At 38.6% G+C, this 15428-nt stretch overlaps 1 protein-coding gene across 15 annotated transcripts in view; it reads left to right on the top strand.

Annotated features, from left to right (window-relative positions):
* ank2b (ankyrin 2b, neuronal) overlaps positions 1–15428 on the top strand; it is a 114520-nt gene that overhangs the window by 60096 nt on the left and 38996 nt on the right. For 6 of the 15 annotated variants that reach the window (XM_079864973.1, XM_079864972.1, XM_079864961.1 and 3 more), the window contains exons 24-29: positions 283–424; positions 4069–4156; positions 6613–6716; positions 7068–7103; positions 9105–9329; positions 15135–15289. In XM_079864973.1, the coding sequence (XP_079721099.1) occupies positions 283–424; positions 4069–4156; positions 6613–6716; positions 7068–7103; positions 9105–9329; positions 15135–15289 (750 nt within the window). Of the gene's footprint in view, positions 1–282; positions 425–3938; positions 3951–4068; positions 4157–6612; positions 6717–7067; positions 7104–9104; positions 9330–14063; positions 14163–15134; positions 15290–15428 lie in introns of all 15 variants that reach the window. The other 9 variants (XM_079864971.1, XM_079864968.1, XM_079864967.1 and 6 more) reach the window with 4 other exon arrangements.

The raw sequence follows: 15428 nt of genomic DNA, 5'->3' as shown, positions 1-15428 counted from the left end.
TCTCTGCTGTCTCAGACGACGACATCACTTCCTGTCGGCCACCGTAACTTCTGTTGGTTGCAATTCACAACCTCACCACTAGATGCCGCTAAAGTTTACACACTGCACCTTTAACAAGTGTAAATGGAAAGAACGGAGAATCTCTTTGCGTTTATGTGTGCGTTTATGATGCTTCTCAGGTGTTTTCTCTCACGGTCTCTCATGTTTCTGAACCAGTGACTCATTTATAATGAAAATGCTTGTCAATGCGTTACAGTAATAAGATGGTGTGTGTGTCATCAGGTGATGACACCATGACAGGGGACGGTGGAGAATATCTGAGAGCTGAGGATTTGAGAGAGTTAGGGGACGACTCTCTGCCTGGCCAATACCTGGACGGCATGAACTACCTGCGCTTCAGTTTAGAGGGAGGCCGATCCGACAGGTACGCTAGTTTGGAGACTTGATATTAAACATGTTGAATTTTCACTAAGCATACCATGTTTTTCAGATCACCTGTACATTCAATCCTGCATTTATTCAGACACCTTCAACATTTCTCACATTATCCCAGTGTTTATTCGCTATAATTTAGAAAATGCTAATAAAATATGACTCAGAGTTATGAACTCAGTTGATATTTGACTGGTTTTGTCCATCCTTCTGTTAGACTGTCTCACACATGAATTATGTTGAATATCTGTCAGCTGTTAAAGGAACACGGCGACTTTTTGGGACTTTAGCTTATTCCCCGTATCCCCCAGAGTTAGATAAGTCCATACACACCCTTCTCATCTCTGTGCGTGCCGTAACTCTGCCTGACGCACCCACCGCTAGCCTAGCTTAGCACAAAGACTGGAGGTAAACGGCTCCAGCTAGCATACTGCTCCCAATAAGTGACAAAATAACACCAACATTTTTCTATTTACATGTTGTGATTTGTATAGTCACAGCGTGCACAAATAACAAGGTCACATGAGACACAGCCATCTTCTAACTGTATACACACTGGGAACTATATTCTCAGAAGGCGAAGCACTGCTACTTGGGCGGAGTGATTTGCTCTCTGCACCTGAGAAGCCCCGTGGTGAGGAGCAGAGTTGGAGTGACCTTGTTATTTGTGCACGCTGTGACTATACACATCACAACATGTAAATAGGTAAATGTTGGCGTTATTTAGTCACCTATTAGGAGCAGTATGCTAGCTGGAGCCGTTTACCTCCAGTCTTTGTGCTAAGCTAGGCTAGCGGTGGGTGCGTCAGACAGAGTTACGGCACACACGGAGATGAGAAGGGTGTGTGTGGATTTTTCTAACTCTGGGGGATACGGGGAATAAGCTAAAGTCCCAAAAAGTTGCCGTGTTCCTTTAAATTTAACTACACAATTAGATAATACCAGTTTAGCTCAACCGATTACCAAGCAATGCTTCATTGTGTTCAGTCTGTGTGTAAAAAGGTCGCATTAGCAATTAAAGAAAAAACACTTCAGCAAAACATGATCAGATCAAAGTGTCCCAATCATTTTTGGTCCCAAATTGTTATACATGTTACTGGTAGTCGCTGTATGAAGAATCTTTGGGTTAATAATATGCCACAGTTTACTTTATTTTGCTCTCCTCACTTACATAACCCTCTGATGGTCCGCGGGGTCTTTTTGACCCGCAAATGACTTTTGCTCAAATTAAAAAAAATGTTCCCTTTGTCCAAATGGTATGAAACCTTCTACGGCTCTTAACACTTTCTAGATCTACAAAAAAAAAAAAAAAGTGGAATGATATCTGTTTTTATGTTAGCGTGACAAAATTTGTGACACTCGAGGTCCTCGGGGGCTCTGGAGACCCCGCAATCAAAATAGACAAAATTCATCATCAAAATCAGAAACAACACAGAACACATTGACAGAAATGACAGAAATAAAGTGGCACACTTCCACCAATTCAGAAAGCATCCACAATGCTGAATTATTTTGCTCACAACAAGCGCACACACACACACACACACACACACACACATAGAGGAATACATTTTTGAGACTATAAAAACTGTTCTCTTATCATTTGTAAAATAAAATCATCCAAAATGCAGTACCACCACAAAAATAAATTGGTGACACTGACACATTGAAAAATGTACACACACACACACACACACACACACACACACACACACACACACACACACACACACACAGAGGAACATTTGTAAGGCTATAATTTGTCAAATAAAATCATCCAAAATGCAGTACCACCACAAAACTAAATTGGTGACACTGACACATTGAAAAATGCACACACACACACACACACACACACACACACACACACACACACACACACACACACACACACACACACACACACACACACACACACACACACACACACACACACACACACACAGGAACATTTGTAAGGCTATAATTTGTCAAATAAAATCATCCAAAATGCAGTACCACCACAAAAATAAATTGGTGATACTGACACATTGAAAATGTAAACACACACGCACACACACACACACACGCATACACACACAGGAACATTTGTAAGGCTATAATGTGTCAAATAAAATCATCCAAAATGCAATACCACCACAAAAATAAATTGGTGACACTGACACATTGAAAAATGTGCACACACACACACACACACACACACACACACACACACACACACACACACACACACACACACACACACACACACACACACACACACACACAGGAACATTTGTAAGGCTATAATTTGTCAAATAAAATCATCCAAAATGCAGTACCACCACAAAAATAAATTGGTGATACTGACACATTGAAAATGTAGCCTAAACACACACACACACACACACACACACACACACACACACACACACACACACACACACACACACACACACACACACACACACACACACACACAGGAACATTTGTAAGGCTATAATGTGTCAAATAAAATCATCCAAAATGCGGAACCACTACAAATATAAAGTGGTGTGGTGACACTGGCACATCGACAATGTGTACTCACACACTCTCTCTCTCTTTATCTCTCAGACACACACACACACACACACACACACACACACACACAATTGAGTGTGTCTAGAATCTAGAATTAGATTAAAAATAAATGATTGAAATAAATGATAAAATCTTAAGACTCCAACATTTCTCTTTGTAACATTTTGTTCAGGTTTGATTCTAATCATAATGTAACATTATTGAAAAACTGGGGGTTTTTTTGGTACAAAAAATGCTAAACTTTGACAAAATATTTTATTTTTGTTATAATTGTGATTTTATAATATTTAGATATGAATCCAACTGAATCCAACTTGTGAAAAGATATCTTTCAGGTAGTCTAATAGCAAATAGCATATACTGGAGCTCTATAGCCATCTAGTGGTTAAAATTATTATTTTTTATTTTAAAACTGCATTTTCCAAAAAATGGGCATAAATGTTACATTAAACCATTTAAAATCATCCATGTTATCCCCATGAATGAAAGTTAGAAATCTGGGTCTTTTATAAAGTGAATTTTACATCAAATGCTGTTTTTTTGTAAAAAGGCTATTTAAATATTTATTTATTTATTTATTTATAGAAATTTAAAAAATATCATAAATTCTCCAAAAACTGCACAAATGTTGAGTAAAAACATTAACAAACAGAATAAAATTACATTTGTAAAAAAAAAAAAACTATTATCTTGTTACAAAATTAAATGTTATTGTCTGGGGTCTCTAGAGACCCCAAAGAACTCGAGTGTAGACATAAAAAAAGACCATCAGAGGGATAAGTGAACTATAGTGTCCTGATCACACTAGTAAAGAAATATCAAAAATTATATCTGGTGTCTGAATAATATTTGGTTTGACTGTATCTCACGCTTTACATGTTAAATTGAAATGTATACATTTAATTGTATTCCACTTATTCTTCTTTCTGCTAACGCTGACATAGTCGCTTACAAAGGTATGTGAGAAATCAGTATCAGTGAGTGTTTATGATGAGCCAGTGTTATAATTCTAATACAGTGTATTCTGGGAACTCTGGATGGATTCTCCTCAGTAATGATGGTGTTTTCCTTTAGTTTGGACAGGTCTTACACACCCACTCATCAAAGCTACTACCCTGCAAAGCATTATGGGATGGTGGAGGAAATGATGTACAGTCATCAGGTGAAGCTGAGAATTTTGAGTGTTTTCATATTAGGGCTTTATAATAAAAATAATTGTCTTTAAAAGTCATAAAATTGAGTACAAAAGAAAGGAATTCAAAGTTATAAGTTGTGTCCCAAATGACGCACTATACACTTTGTGCTCAACAGTGTAGTGTGTATGGTTTTGTCATTCACAGGGTCTTTGAGTCTGAAGATGATTCATAATTAAAGCTCATTAAAGACAGTCGAGTGCATGAAGTGTCCAACATTCCACACTTCGTTGTTTCCTTTAATTAAGTGCATCATCCGAGTATTTAAATTCCACTTTTTCTATTAGGAATTGTCAGTGTGAACACAGAATAGTGCATAAGTATTTGAATTGGGATGCACCTATAGTCATAGTATAACATATAACGAAGAATTAAGCATTATGACTTAATGCTCAGTTAGAGGATTATACTTATTGTAGAGTTAACGAAAGTTATCACGAGCATTGTAATGTTTAAAGCAGATGTCTTAACAAATGTCAGTAGACTGGGAAGATTTTATAACGGGCAGTTCATTCATAAATACGTAAGATCGCTGTGGAAATACAGAAAGAGAACGAGGGGCGGGGCTTCATAAGCTCTATAACATAATGCTTAGTTAGAGCGTTATACTCTACCGTATCAGAGTTTCTAAAGCAATTTAACATACAGAGTGTCTACTTACACCAATTGCAGAGGCTGTTTACACTGACTCCGCCCACCAGTGCCTGATTGGTCCAGACAGAATGACAGAAGAAACCTGTGATGTTCGTTTTTGACTCAAATTTGAATCCGCCTTTTACCAAACTCATTCTTCTCTCTTTTTCCATCGCAAATCAGCTCGGAGAGGAGTTTAGTTTAAATAAAAATGAAGAAAGTATTCGAAAAGTGGAAATAAAGTGCCTAACAGATATTTAATAGTGGGATTATAGTGTTTAATGGGTAGGGAAGGGCGTTAGCAATACAATAAAGCGACATCCATTTATGACTCTAATAAATATGATCATACACTGAATATGTTGTTATTATTGCACAGTTTTATAATATAATACACTACAATACACCAATGTGCAAACGGTATCTAACAACTACTTACACTTAGTGCAAAGAAAATACTTTTTATTGCTGTTTACTAGTGGTGGGCATAGATTAATTTTTTTAATCTAGATTAATCTCACTGTAATATTGGAATTAATCTAGATTAAAATGGCTCATTTGAATTCTGCCGAAGGCATTCAGAATATGTGTTCTACCCAAATAATGACTAAAGGGCACGTGTTTCTTAAATACAAAGTGACATTTAAAAGAACTTGTGAAGAAATGCCAGAGATTTTATTTTATTTTATTAAAACTAACATAATAGTATGATTTTTTTATTTTATTTTACTTTGAGCAATGATGAAGCTATAATAGACTCTTCTTATGCGCATATAAAACAAAACAGCTCCTTGGAAAAAATGAAATGTAGCCTAATATTGTAGTAGTTATAAACAAAGGTCTATTTTTAGTTCAGATTAACATTTGAGGGCAGCAATTGTATTCATAATGTCAAAATAAAACCAACGTAATGTTACTTGAAAGCATTATAGCCTACTATTCCTGCCAAACTTCCATGGTTGCAGTCTTATACAGTAAATCCATGGTGAATGTTGCTGATCTGTGGACACTGGATAGTTGATTCATGGCACAATGTTTCTTCCTGGCTTCCACGCACTGTTTGATCCGTTAATAACGGAGAAATGTGAATGTTTCTCACTAGATCTCGCAGCGATGTTATTACTTCTGTGGCGAATTCAAACGCTTTCTTTACTGGATCTCTTAGCGCTGTGTAGTAACAGTGTCGCATGATCACGATCGGCTTGCGCTGCTTTGGTCCAAACTGATAAACAACGGTCCGTCAACCACACAATAAGGAGTAGCTCAGCTTCGTTCCGCTTACATTACGTTTAATTGCCATTTGATGTCGGACAATGTTGTGGTCGCGCCGGCGTCTCTTACATTATGAGCGCGATTGCCACGCGCGACCCGCCTACATCTGAAATAACGAAATTTTGGTCGGCAGGAAAATGCGTACCAAACACCGAACCGAATTCGGCTAGGTATACATCCGCGCTAAAATATCAAGGTGAAAGTCATCATAGCTTGCGTAGTATAGACCCAGCTCCCAACCCAACTTTGAGAATAGATTAACAGCGATATTTTTTTTATCGCCCGATAAGAGTCTCACGTTAACGCAGCACGTTAACGCCGATAACGGCCCACCACTACTATTTACACTTTTCCGCTGCCTGTAAACTAATAGCACTTAAACTGCCTCTGTTTGTCTTTCTGGCAGACACATGCATGAGTACTTTTCTTCTACAGATTCTGGCTTCTTGAACTCTGTGTTTCGTGTCTGTCTCACACTGAGTTCTTGCCCAGTTTAACAGAGATGCTTCTTCCACTCCAGGTGTCTTCTCTCGCGAGAGAACATGAGCAGGACTCGTACAGACTGAGCTGGGACATGGAAAACCTGGACAACATTGCACTTTCCTCCAGTCCTGCTCATTCTGGGTATGAAAAAGTCCTCTTTAAATCTCACTACTGAAGCTCTTTGTATTGACAGTCAACATGGAATCAAAATCCACTTTCTTTATACATGTTACTGGTCTTATTGTGAACGATTGATCAGTTCTTTTAAATCACAGTTGAATATTTGTTCCTGGTATTGCCTAAGGTTTTTAACTAAATATGCATACATATTCTGCACAAATCTTTAACAACCAGAAACCTACAGTTTGACAGCCTTGCAAATGCAAAGTTGCTTTATTATCATTCCTACTGTGAAACAAGTTCCTCTGTTTTTCAAACTTCATTCTCTCTTTCTGACTTTTCTCTCTGATGGATGGTATTTTTGGTCTTCAGCCGTTGTTCTCCATGTCATGACCATGACAATAGCAGGTGACTAGCGTGACGTGTCATTTGACCTCTGACCTCTGCTTCATTCAGTGTGCACAAGGGTCACTTAGTTTGGTGTCTTCTTGCTATGCCTCTTGGAATATTACAATTTGTGATCAAATTCTATATGTAATATATTTACATTAGGCTTATGGCATTAACATATTTGACTTTTAGATTTAGGTGTAGAATCTTATAAAATAACTGTATCAAAGGACCCTAAAGATGCCAAAAGGCACTGCAAGTTTGAAGTCATCTGAATGTTGTTCTTCATTTCACAAACTCATCTTGGAGACTAACACAATATTTGTTGTTTATTTTTTAGTCAAGGATTTTGTAACTGACAAAACTCATCTAACAAACTATGTAACAAAATAAATTATCAATTGAAAATTAAATGAACTACCACTTAAGTATATGTTTAAGATCAGGATAATTTGTGTCTTTACTTAAGCCGTATAATTACTGAAATAGAAATATGTACATTACCATAACAGTGCACCAGCATAAGAAGCAGTTGCATAAGTACTTTCAGTATTGTAATTACTGTGCAACATTTACGTTATATTCACATTAGAATTACATGAACATGACACTTTTTTCCATGCATGTTGTGTCTCCAGGGTTGTATCTCTAAACCATATTTCCAGACAATCTGTGCAGGTGTTGTGTGTGTTTGCATGAAAATCAAACTGTGATATATGTTGTTTTGATGATGTTGATGCATTTGAATATCCAGTGTGATCTTATGGGTATTCGTATGCATGTATGGTTCTACCACACATACAGTTATCTAAATTTGCATACACAATAGACAACAAAATGTACAATACTGATATTTTGACAGCATCTAATATTTAAATAATTTACATATGAACAACCTTATTGACATAGTCATTTACGGATACTTATTTATAAATATTGAATTCATGGAATTAATAATTTGATACTATGTATTTATGATCATGGAGATTATAGTATTTTTCAGTTGCAGTTGTTTAATGTAGTTGACTCGTTTACATTAACTCGATTCAAATGATTACACAATGTAAAACCTTAAAATGAATTTCTCTTCTGTTATATTTTATCCATTACTTATCACGTAATATTTAGTTTGTTTGCCGTGGGATACAAAATACCTTTTCTCAATACACTGTGACTTTAAAAAATGACTATAAATACACCAAAAAAACGAAACATTAAAAATGATCATAAAACCAATCTATATTATTGAGGGATAAACCAAGGCACAGGTGTGACTAATAAGAAACCATAATAAGTAACCATAGAAACCAAGGACACAGGGACTAAACAGGCAAAGAATCTAAATTCAAAGAACCAAAACACAGACTGAGGGTACGTTTACACCACAACGATATGCTTAAAACGGAGACGTTTTTCCTGTGAGTTTAGAGGACACCATTGTCAAAACGATCCCCATTCACACAGATCCGGGAAAACGACTAAAAACACTGTATTCTGCTTGTGCACGGCGTCATCGTCTTCAGAGATTCACGTTTTTGTTGTTTACACAGAGACCGGTTTCAAAAACTTGCGTTTTCAGGCACTCAAAACGCCGTTGTCATGTAAACGAACGGCCACAACCCTAAAAAAGTTTTATGTTTATGTTGCCTTAGTTACTGCTTTTTGACATTTTAGTCACAATTAAATTACAATGATAAGATTACATGTATCTGTCTGTTCGGTGTTGTCAATTAAGCGACTCTGTCACTAGATTTCTTGCACTCCCCTTTATTGACTCATTTTCAAAAAAAAAAGCAACTACTGACAAATCTAGTGACTTTTGGACTGCTGGCTAACATGTAGTGAGCCACTATACCAAATATGTAAATGAGAACAGCTCTATTGAACATTCGGCTATAGCATTAAAACAGTATGTGAACACGGTGTGATTCCATGACATGCATTTGTTTTACTCTTCCTTAATCTTAAGATGGTATCACCTTTTCAAATGCATTTTAACTTTGTGCATCCTCAATGCAGCTTCTTAGTCAGCTTCATGGTGGACGCCCGAGGCGGTGCCATGCGAGGATGTCGTCACAATGGTCTACGGCTTCTCATTCCACCGCGGAAGTGCAGCGCCCCGACTCGAGTCACATGTAGACTGGTCAAAAGACACCGACTGGCGAGCATGCCCCCCATGGTCGAGGGAGACGGTCTAGCTAGCAGGCTGATCGAGGTTGGACCCTCTGGAGCTCAGTTCCTTGGGTAAGCAACCGTTGGTGTGAGTTTATTTGGATAGTGAAATCTGGACAGAAAGTATGCTTTCAGTGCCTCATCACAGTTTTATCTCATGATGAACATATTGATCTTTTTTATATTGAAAATTTGAATTATTGACTTTTCGTCAATGGACAATGCTGGAGTTGTTCAGTGCTCTGGATTACGCTGGAATAATTATTGTGTACTAGTATAAACCTGTACCAAATTCATCCATTTATATATGAAGGGACTGTCTGACTTACACGTTAAACCACCCATCATACTTTGCTAGTTTTAAGTGACATTTCGGGCTGGGTAATTTACCTAATCAAAGGTGGGATTTCAGCAAACATGCTAGAATCATCACTTCTAACTATACCCCTCAAACTAAGTTAATGGATATATATTTAAAGGGGCTAGGAAGGACAACCTAGGAAGTCGGGGAAGGTCTAATTTTTTAAGTTTCGTTAAAGCTGTTCACACATTGGCAATAAAAAGTGATCACTACATGTAAAATGCTTACATATAGCCCCTTTAAAGCCATGAACTTTGTAAACTTTTGTTAGATTTAGTGAACTGTAAAGTCCCATACCTTGTAATAAGATCACTGTTTCCCTCAAGCATATCTTATTGTGATAATATCTTGAAATTTATGTTGTTTTTTTCCTTTTAGCTTTAATGTATACAATTCCTCTTTTAAATAAACAAACAAAATGTTATGTAAGAATGGAGTGTAGGAGCAATTGAAGTGAAGCGTACTGCTCAAACACACAAGGATTGGGATACAAGGTGAAGTACAGGAGAACTCCCGTAGCAGATCTAGACAGGTGGTGCTGGGGAGGAGGAGTAAAGAAAACCCTCATGGCACACCGTACTGAGTTGGACCAGGTCAGGAAGGAAATATATATATACATAAGGTTGCATAGATAGGAAAGAGAGATTGATTAGCCAGCTTAAAAAAAACAAATCAGAGACCTGGGACTATGCAAAAGTTTTACTGACAGAGTTTATCATCAACCCTAATCCAACCTGATTCTGCTAATCAAGTGTGTTGGAGCTGGGTTAGAGCAAAACTCTGCAGGACTGTGGCCTTCCAGGAGCGGAGTTTTACACCACTGGTTTACGGTGTAAAACAACACTTTTTTTTACCTCTAGCATTGCTTTAATGGAGTAATGTACGTTTGTCTACATTTGTTCTTTGCTGCCTTTATTACTTACCTCCTGTCAAAATGACTGATGCTGCTTCTGCTTTTCTGTATCTAACAAGGCTGTACCACCTGTTTTTTTGGCTTATTGGCTTGCAGGGAAGTTCATTGCACCCTCAAAAATGAACCCTTCTTAAATTGATTTAATATGTTTTTCCCTTTCTGACTAACAGTTGATGAATGGTAATCTACATAAAGTCCTTATAGTGCAAGTCCAGGGCTGTGTACAAAATCGCCCCTATATATGGTGCACTATTTGAGGTGGACAGCCCTTTGTAGTGGTGTCTGAAACCATAGTGGACATTATTGAGTGCATTCATTCAATCCCATAATGCACCCCAATAGTGAGTGTACAACTGATGTAAAATCAGCGGTTAGCTACTTAAGAATAGCCATGCACAGTGAACGTTCCAATGAATGAAATTACCAACGTGCTCACTGTGGAAATTCAAGACACATTCACACTTGGAGTCGCAATGCAGCCTGAGCAGCATCTACAGTACTGTGCAAAAGTCTTAGGCATGTTAATATCCCCCCCCCCCCCCCCCCCCCCCCCAAAAAAATGGTTTTAAGTCAGTTATTTATATCTTTTGCTGTAGTGTGTCAGTAGGAAATATCAGTTTATATTTCCAAACATTCTTTTTGCCATTAATTGTAATAATCCAGTGAGATTTGTGTCTGCACAAGGAGTCTGACAACAGCCGGTATGATCTGATCTCACCATCATCGAGTCCGTCTGTGATTACATGAAGAAACAGAAGAAAATCCAGAAGAACTGCGGGAACGTCTCTGAGACGTGGAGGATATTAACATGCCTAAGACCTTTGCACAGTACTGTATGTATTTTGTGAAGGTAGCAGGTGCTAAGGTCAGGATAAAATGATGAACCCTGAATTGGTCAACTTTGCCCCCAAATGCAAACCTGAGGAAGTTTCTGTGTTCCAGAGTGAAGTTCAGCAGCATGTAAATCCCTTTATTGAGCGTCAACCGCCGTTCTTTGTTGGTTTCATAAAATTGGAGCAACCAACCATTGTGCTCCGACTTCAGTTGACATGAGGTGGGCAGCACCAAAATGCTCTTCTTTAAGGTTCAAATAACCTAACAAGGCATATTCTGCAGAAGTCACCTAATGAGGTGAGAGAGGAGTTTAATGGCTGAAGCCTGAATATGAGGGCTTTGGTTCACTAAAGGTGGGCATACACGGTGCGAGTTCGGACACTCGGGAGGTTGTGAGACAGTGTTTGCGCAGTATAGCCCCATCGATCTAGGCTGTGACGTGGTTGTGTATGATTTGGCAATAGGTGACAGCCTATACGCTGGTGAAAATCGGGCCGACTCCCCGGAATTTTTAAACATGTTTATCTGATAACAAATTATCTGGAGGTCGGGAGGTGCTCGTAACGTGCTTGGCTCGGCTCGTAATTCCTCTCACACGCTGTGAGCCGCGACCATGCGAGCATCACCGATTTCCACTAGAAAAAAATCATCTGCAAGCTCGTAAAACAGCAAAAATCGCACCGTTTACGCCCGCCTTAAGTGACCACTGAGGCCCATATTAGGCTATAACATTGCCTGACATTGCGCAGATCAAAAAATATCCACGTCGCCAATAAGCCCGTGAGATATGAGGGGCATAGAATCATTCTGTCCCTTATTCTGCTACAGACCTTCCTGAACAGGACCCTGAAATAGGCCCTGAAATCTCAAAAACTGAAGAATACAGTTGACTGGCACACCCTGTTGTAACCACGACAGTCATGAGAACCAAGGCACATTTGGACTATTCTCGTCCCGAAACACGTAATGGGAGAATGTACAATCTAACTCCAAAATTAGCGGCCCAACATGCACCATTGGGGCACGACCTGTTATAACCACAGTGTTGGAGTCGTGTGATCCAAGGCACAAACCGTGTTCTCTGAAAGGGTTTCTTTCTTCAGATCTATACAAAGAAAGATTTTTTGAAAAATAGTCCATCTCTGTGAGTCCATATAATGCATTGGATGGAACCCTCAAAGTTGACACATCTAAAACCATACAAAGCAAACACGATGGTAATACATACAACACCAATTTCTGGCATTACATTTACAACAACTTTCTACTTTCCATTCAGTCACCGGATGGAGTTTGGGTTTGCAACAATCTGTATTGTATAAAGCACTGTATAAATTAAGTCGACTTGACTTGACTGATGTTTACATAAAGAATAAACTCATGAATGTGTGTATGACATTTGATCGGAAGCGATGGATTATAGTTTAAAAAGTTTCAAATATGATTATTTTTCTCACACACACCTGTTGTGAAGAAGACATCGATTCATTAGCTGGGGTTTCTTTGTTTGGCTCTTTAAACTTTGGGGGTCCCTGACACTTGCATTAAATGGACTCACGGAGATAATAAGTCTTTATTGATCTACATCCGAAAAAAGAAAGTCACATTCCAGACAGCAATATAGTGTCGGCCTAGATCCGGGCCACATCTGGTACATGTGGATTCCACGCGGCCCAGATGTGGGCAAGATCTGGGCCGACACTATGTTGCTGTCTGGGATACATACATCTGGGACTGATTTTAATTTTTGGGTAGAGTATCCCTTGAAGGCGTCGGAGCACGAGCGAAAAAATTGTTGTTCAAATGCACAGTTGTCGTTCGAAGCGCTGAATGTGGTAGAACTGACAGAGCAGAATTTCAAGGTCAATGAGGAAACAAGGCAGACATGTGGTCAGCGGTCTGATGGAGTTCCTCAATTTAGCCTCTCCCAAATGGCAGAGTTGATGTGTACTTGTAGTCATGAGTGTCCATCATTTCCACAAGACTGCAGAGTGTCTTGTCTGTCAGTTTAGGTTTGCTCATGTGTGCCATTTGGGACAGGGTTATAGACTCAATTTTGGATATGAAAGAAATCAAATTCAGCCATGTTTTACTGATTTTTTATTACTAAATGAACACAAGGAATAATATATAATCAGTTTCATTTACATGCAAAAGCATAATCTAGTAATAAACCTAATGCCATCTGGAGACGAACATTTATGATTTGATGATGCAAACAAATAGTTGAATAATGTTGTCGTTAATTTATTAAAACAGACTATTTCAGTTCAACTGTTCTGCAGAACGAACGAGCCAATTCTATTGACATTTTTATTGATGATGTTTAAATGATTTTTCTGTTTTAACACTCATGAATCATGACACAAGGCAGACAGCAACATAGTGTCGGCCCAGATCCGGCCCACATCTGGTACACGTGGATTCCACACGGCCCAGATGTGGGCCGGATCTGGGCTGACACTATGTTGCTGTCCGGAGAGTTGGCATGGATCTGACTTTTAGCGTAGACTTTAGAAAACTAAAAACTAATATGTAATTCACTCTTACTTGCTACTTACAGAGATAAATTTAAACCCTTCCAGGGTTGTTGTTGTTTTTCTCTCTCATTTGTTTCAAGAAAAGTTCTTCTAAATAAAACAAACTCGACAATATGCCACCTATGCTCTCTTTTCCCACTGCTGCTATTGGATGACAGTAAGCTCCACCTCCCCACTGCCCCGCCCCCTCTGAATGAGGGCGAGAGTTTGGTTAGCCGCATTCTGCAACTGGGCCCGCCAGGGACAAAATTTCTGGGGTAGGAGTGACACATGAAACAACCAATGGATGCCAGTCCCACACCCCACTTTCTCCTTTCTCACTATCTTCCTTTTAATTGTATTGCATTGGTTGTATTCTGCTTTCATTGTAAAGTGGCTCCGTTTAGTCGTCAGTGGTACCATACAGTAGATGAACCCTAGTGTCATTTTTATTTTCCATTACTCATGATTGTTTCCAAACTTGTTGAAGTTAATCAACAGATTGTGATTATACTTCTATACTTTGCCATCAAAAGGTCACAGGTTTGGGAAATTCATGACCAAAACATAGTATTTCTAGTGATTTGTCAGAAGTGTGTTATTCTGAATCATCAATCTGTGTTTCCTTTAGCTCCTTTAGGTGACTGTTTGTACCCAGTTGTTTGTGCTCGTCTTGTTTTTGATTTGTTTTGCCATTTGCTGTGCTACTTTAGTTGAAGCATGAGTTTCTGTGGCTGTGTGCATTTTTTAGGTATGAACATAACATTGTGCATATTGTTATGGTGTTTGTGAAAGTTTTCATTTATTTAGGCCATACCATATCCACTAGAATTTTAATCAAAAGTATCAAGACTTGGTAGATCTGGGCATATCAATGTGCTTCCGCACTGAAGTTAAAGTAAATGAAAACCAAGTCCAGTTACTTTTGATAAACTTTCTTTTCTTTTTGTGTTTTTCAAATACGCAACTGAAATGAAACAATGTAAAACACATTATTTATTTATACATGATATAGACTTTATTGTATCCAGTTGTTGCTAATCTTAGCGGTTACCATTACTGAACAAGAAACAAGTAAATAAAATTTGAAATTTCTGCCCATTTCTGTATATTATACTATTCCATTATACTATAAGCCTCTCAAGACTGTTTGTCACAGTGATTTAAAGCGAAATTTATTAGCCTAATTGTAGGAAAAAATTGTAGACATCCGTATGAATAACATTCTTGTAACTCCTGCCGGGTCTCAGGCCTGTGATTGTGGAGATCCCTCACTTTGCGGCTCTGAGAGGGAAGGAGAGGGAGCTGGTGATCTTACGCAGTGAAACTGGAGAGAGCTGGAAAGAGCATCATTGCGAGTACACAGAAGAAGAGCTCAACCAGATCCTCAACGGCATGGACGAGGGTGAGGAAAAAACACATGATCAAATACAACCCAGACAGAAACATAGTGTCGGCCCAGATCCGGCCGTGTGGAACCCACGTGTACCAGATGTGGGCCGGATCTGGGGCGACACTATTTTGCTGTCTGGGAAATTATAACC

The sequence above is a fragment of the Squalius cephalus genome (assembly GCF_949319135.1).
Source record: "Squalius cephalus genome assembly, chromosome: 3".
NCBI classification, from domain to species: domain Eukaryota; kingdom Metazoa; phylum Chordata; class Actinopteri; order Cypriniformes; family Leuciscidae; genus Squalius; species Squalius cephalus.
The sequence above is the reverse complement of the archived record's forward strand: the minus strand, read 5'-3'. Positions and strand labels throughout refer to the sequence as shown.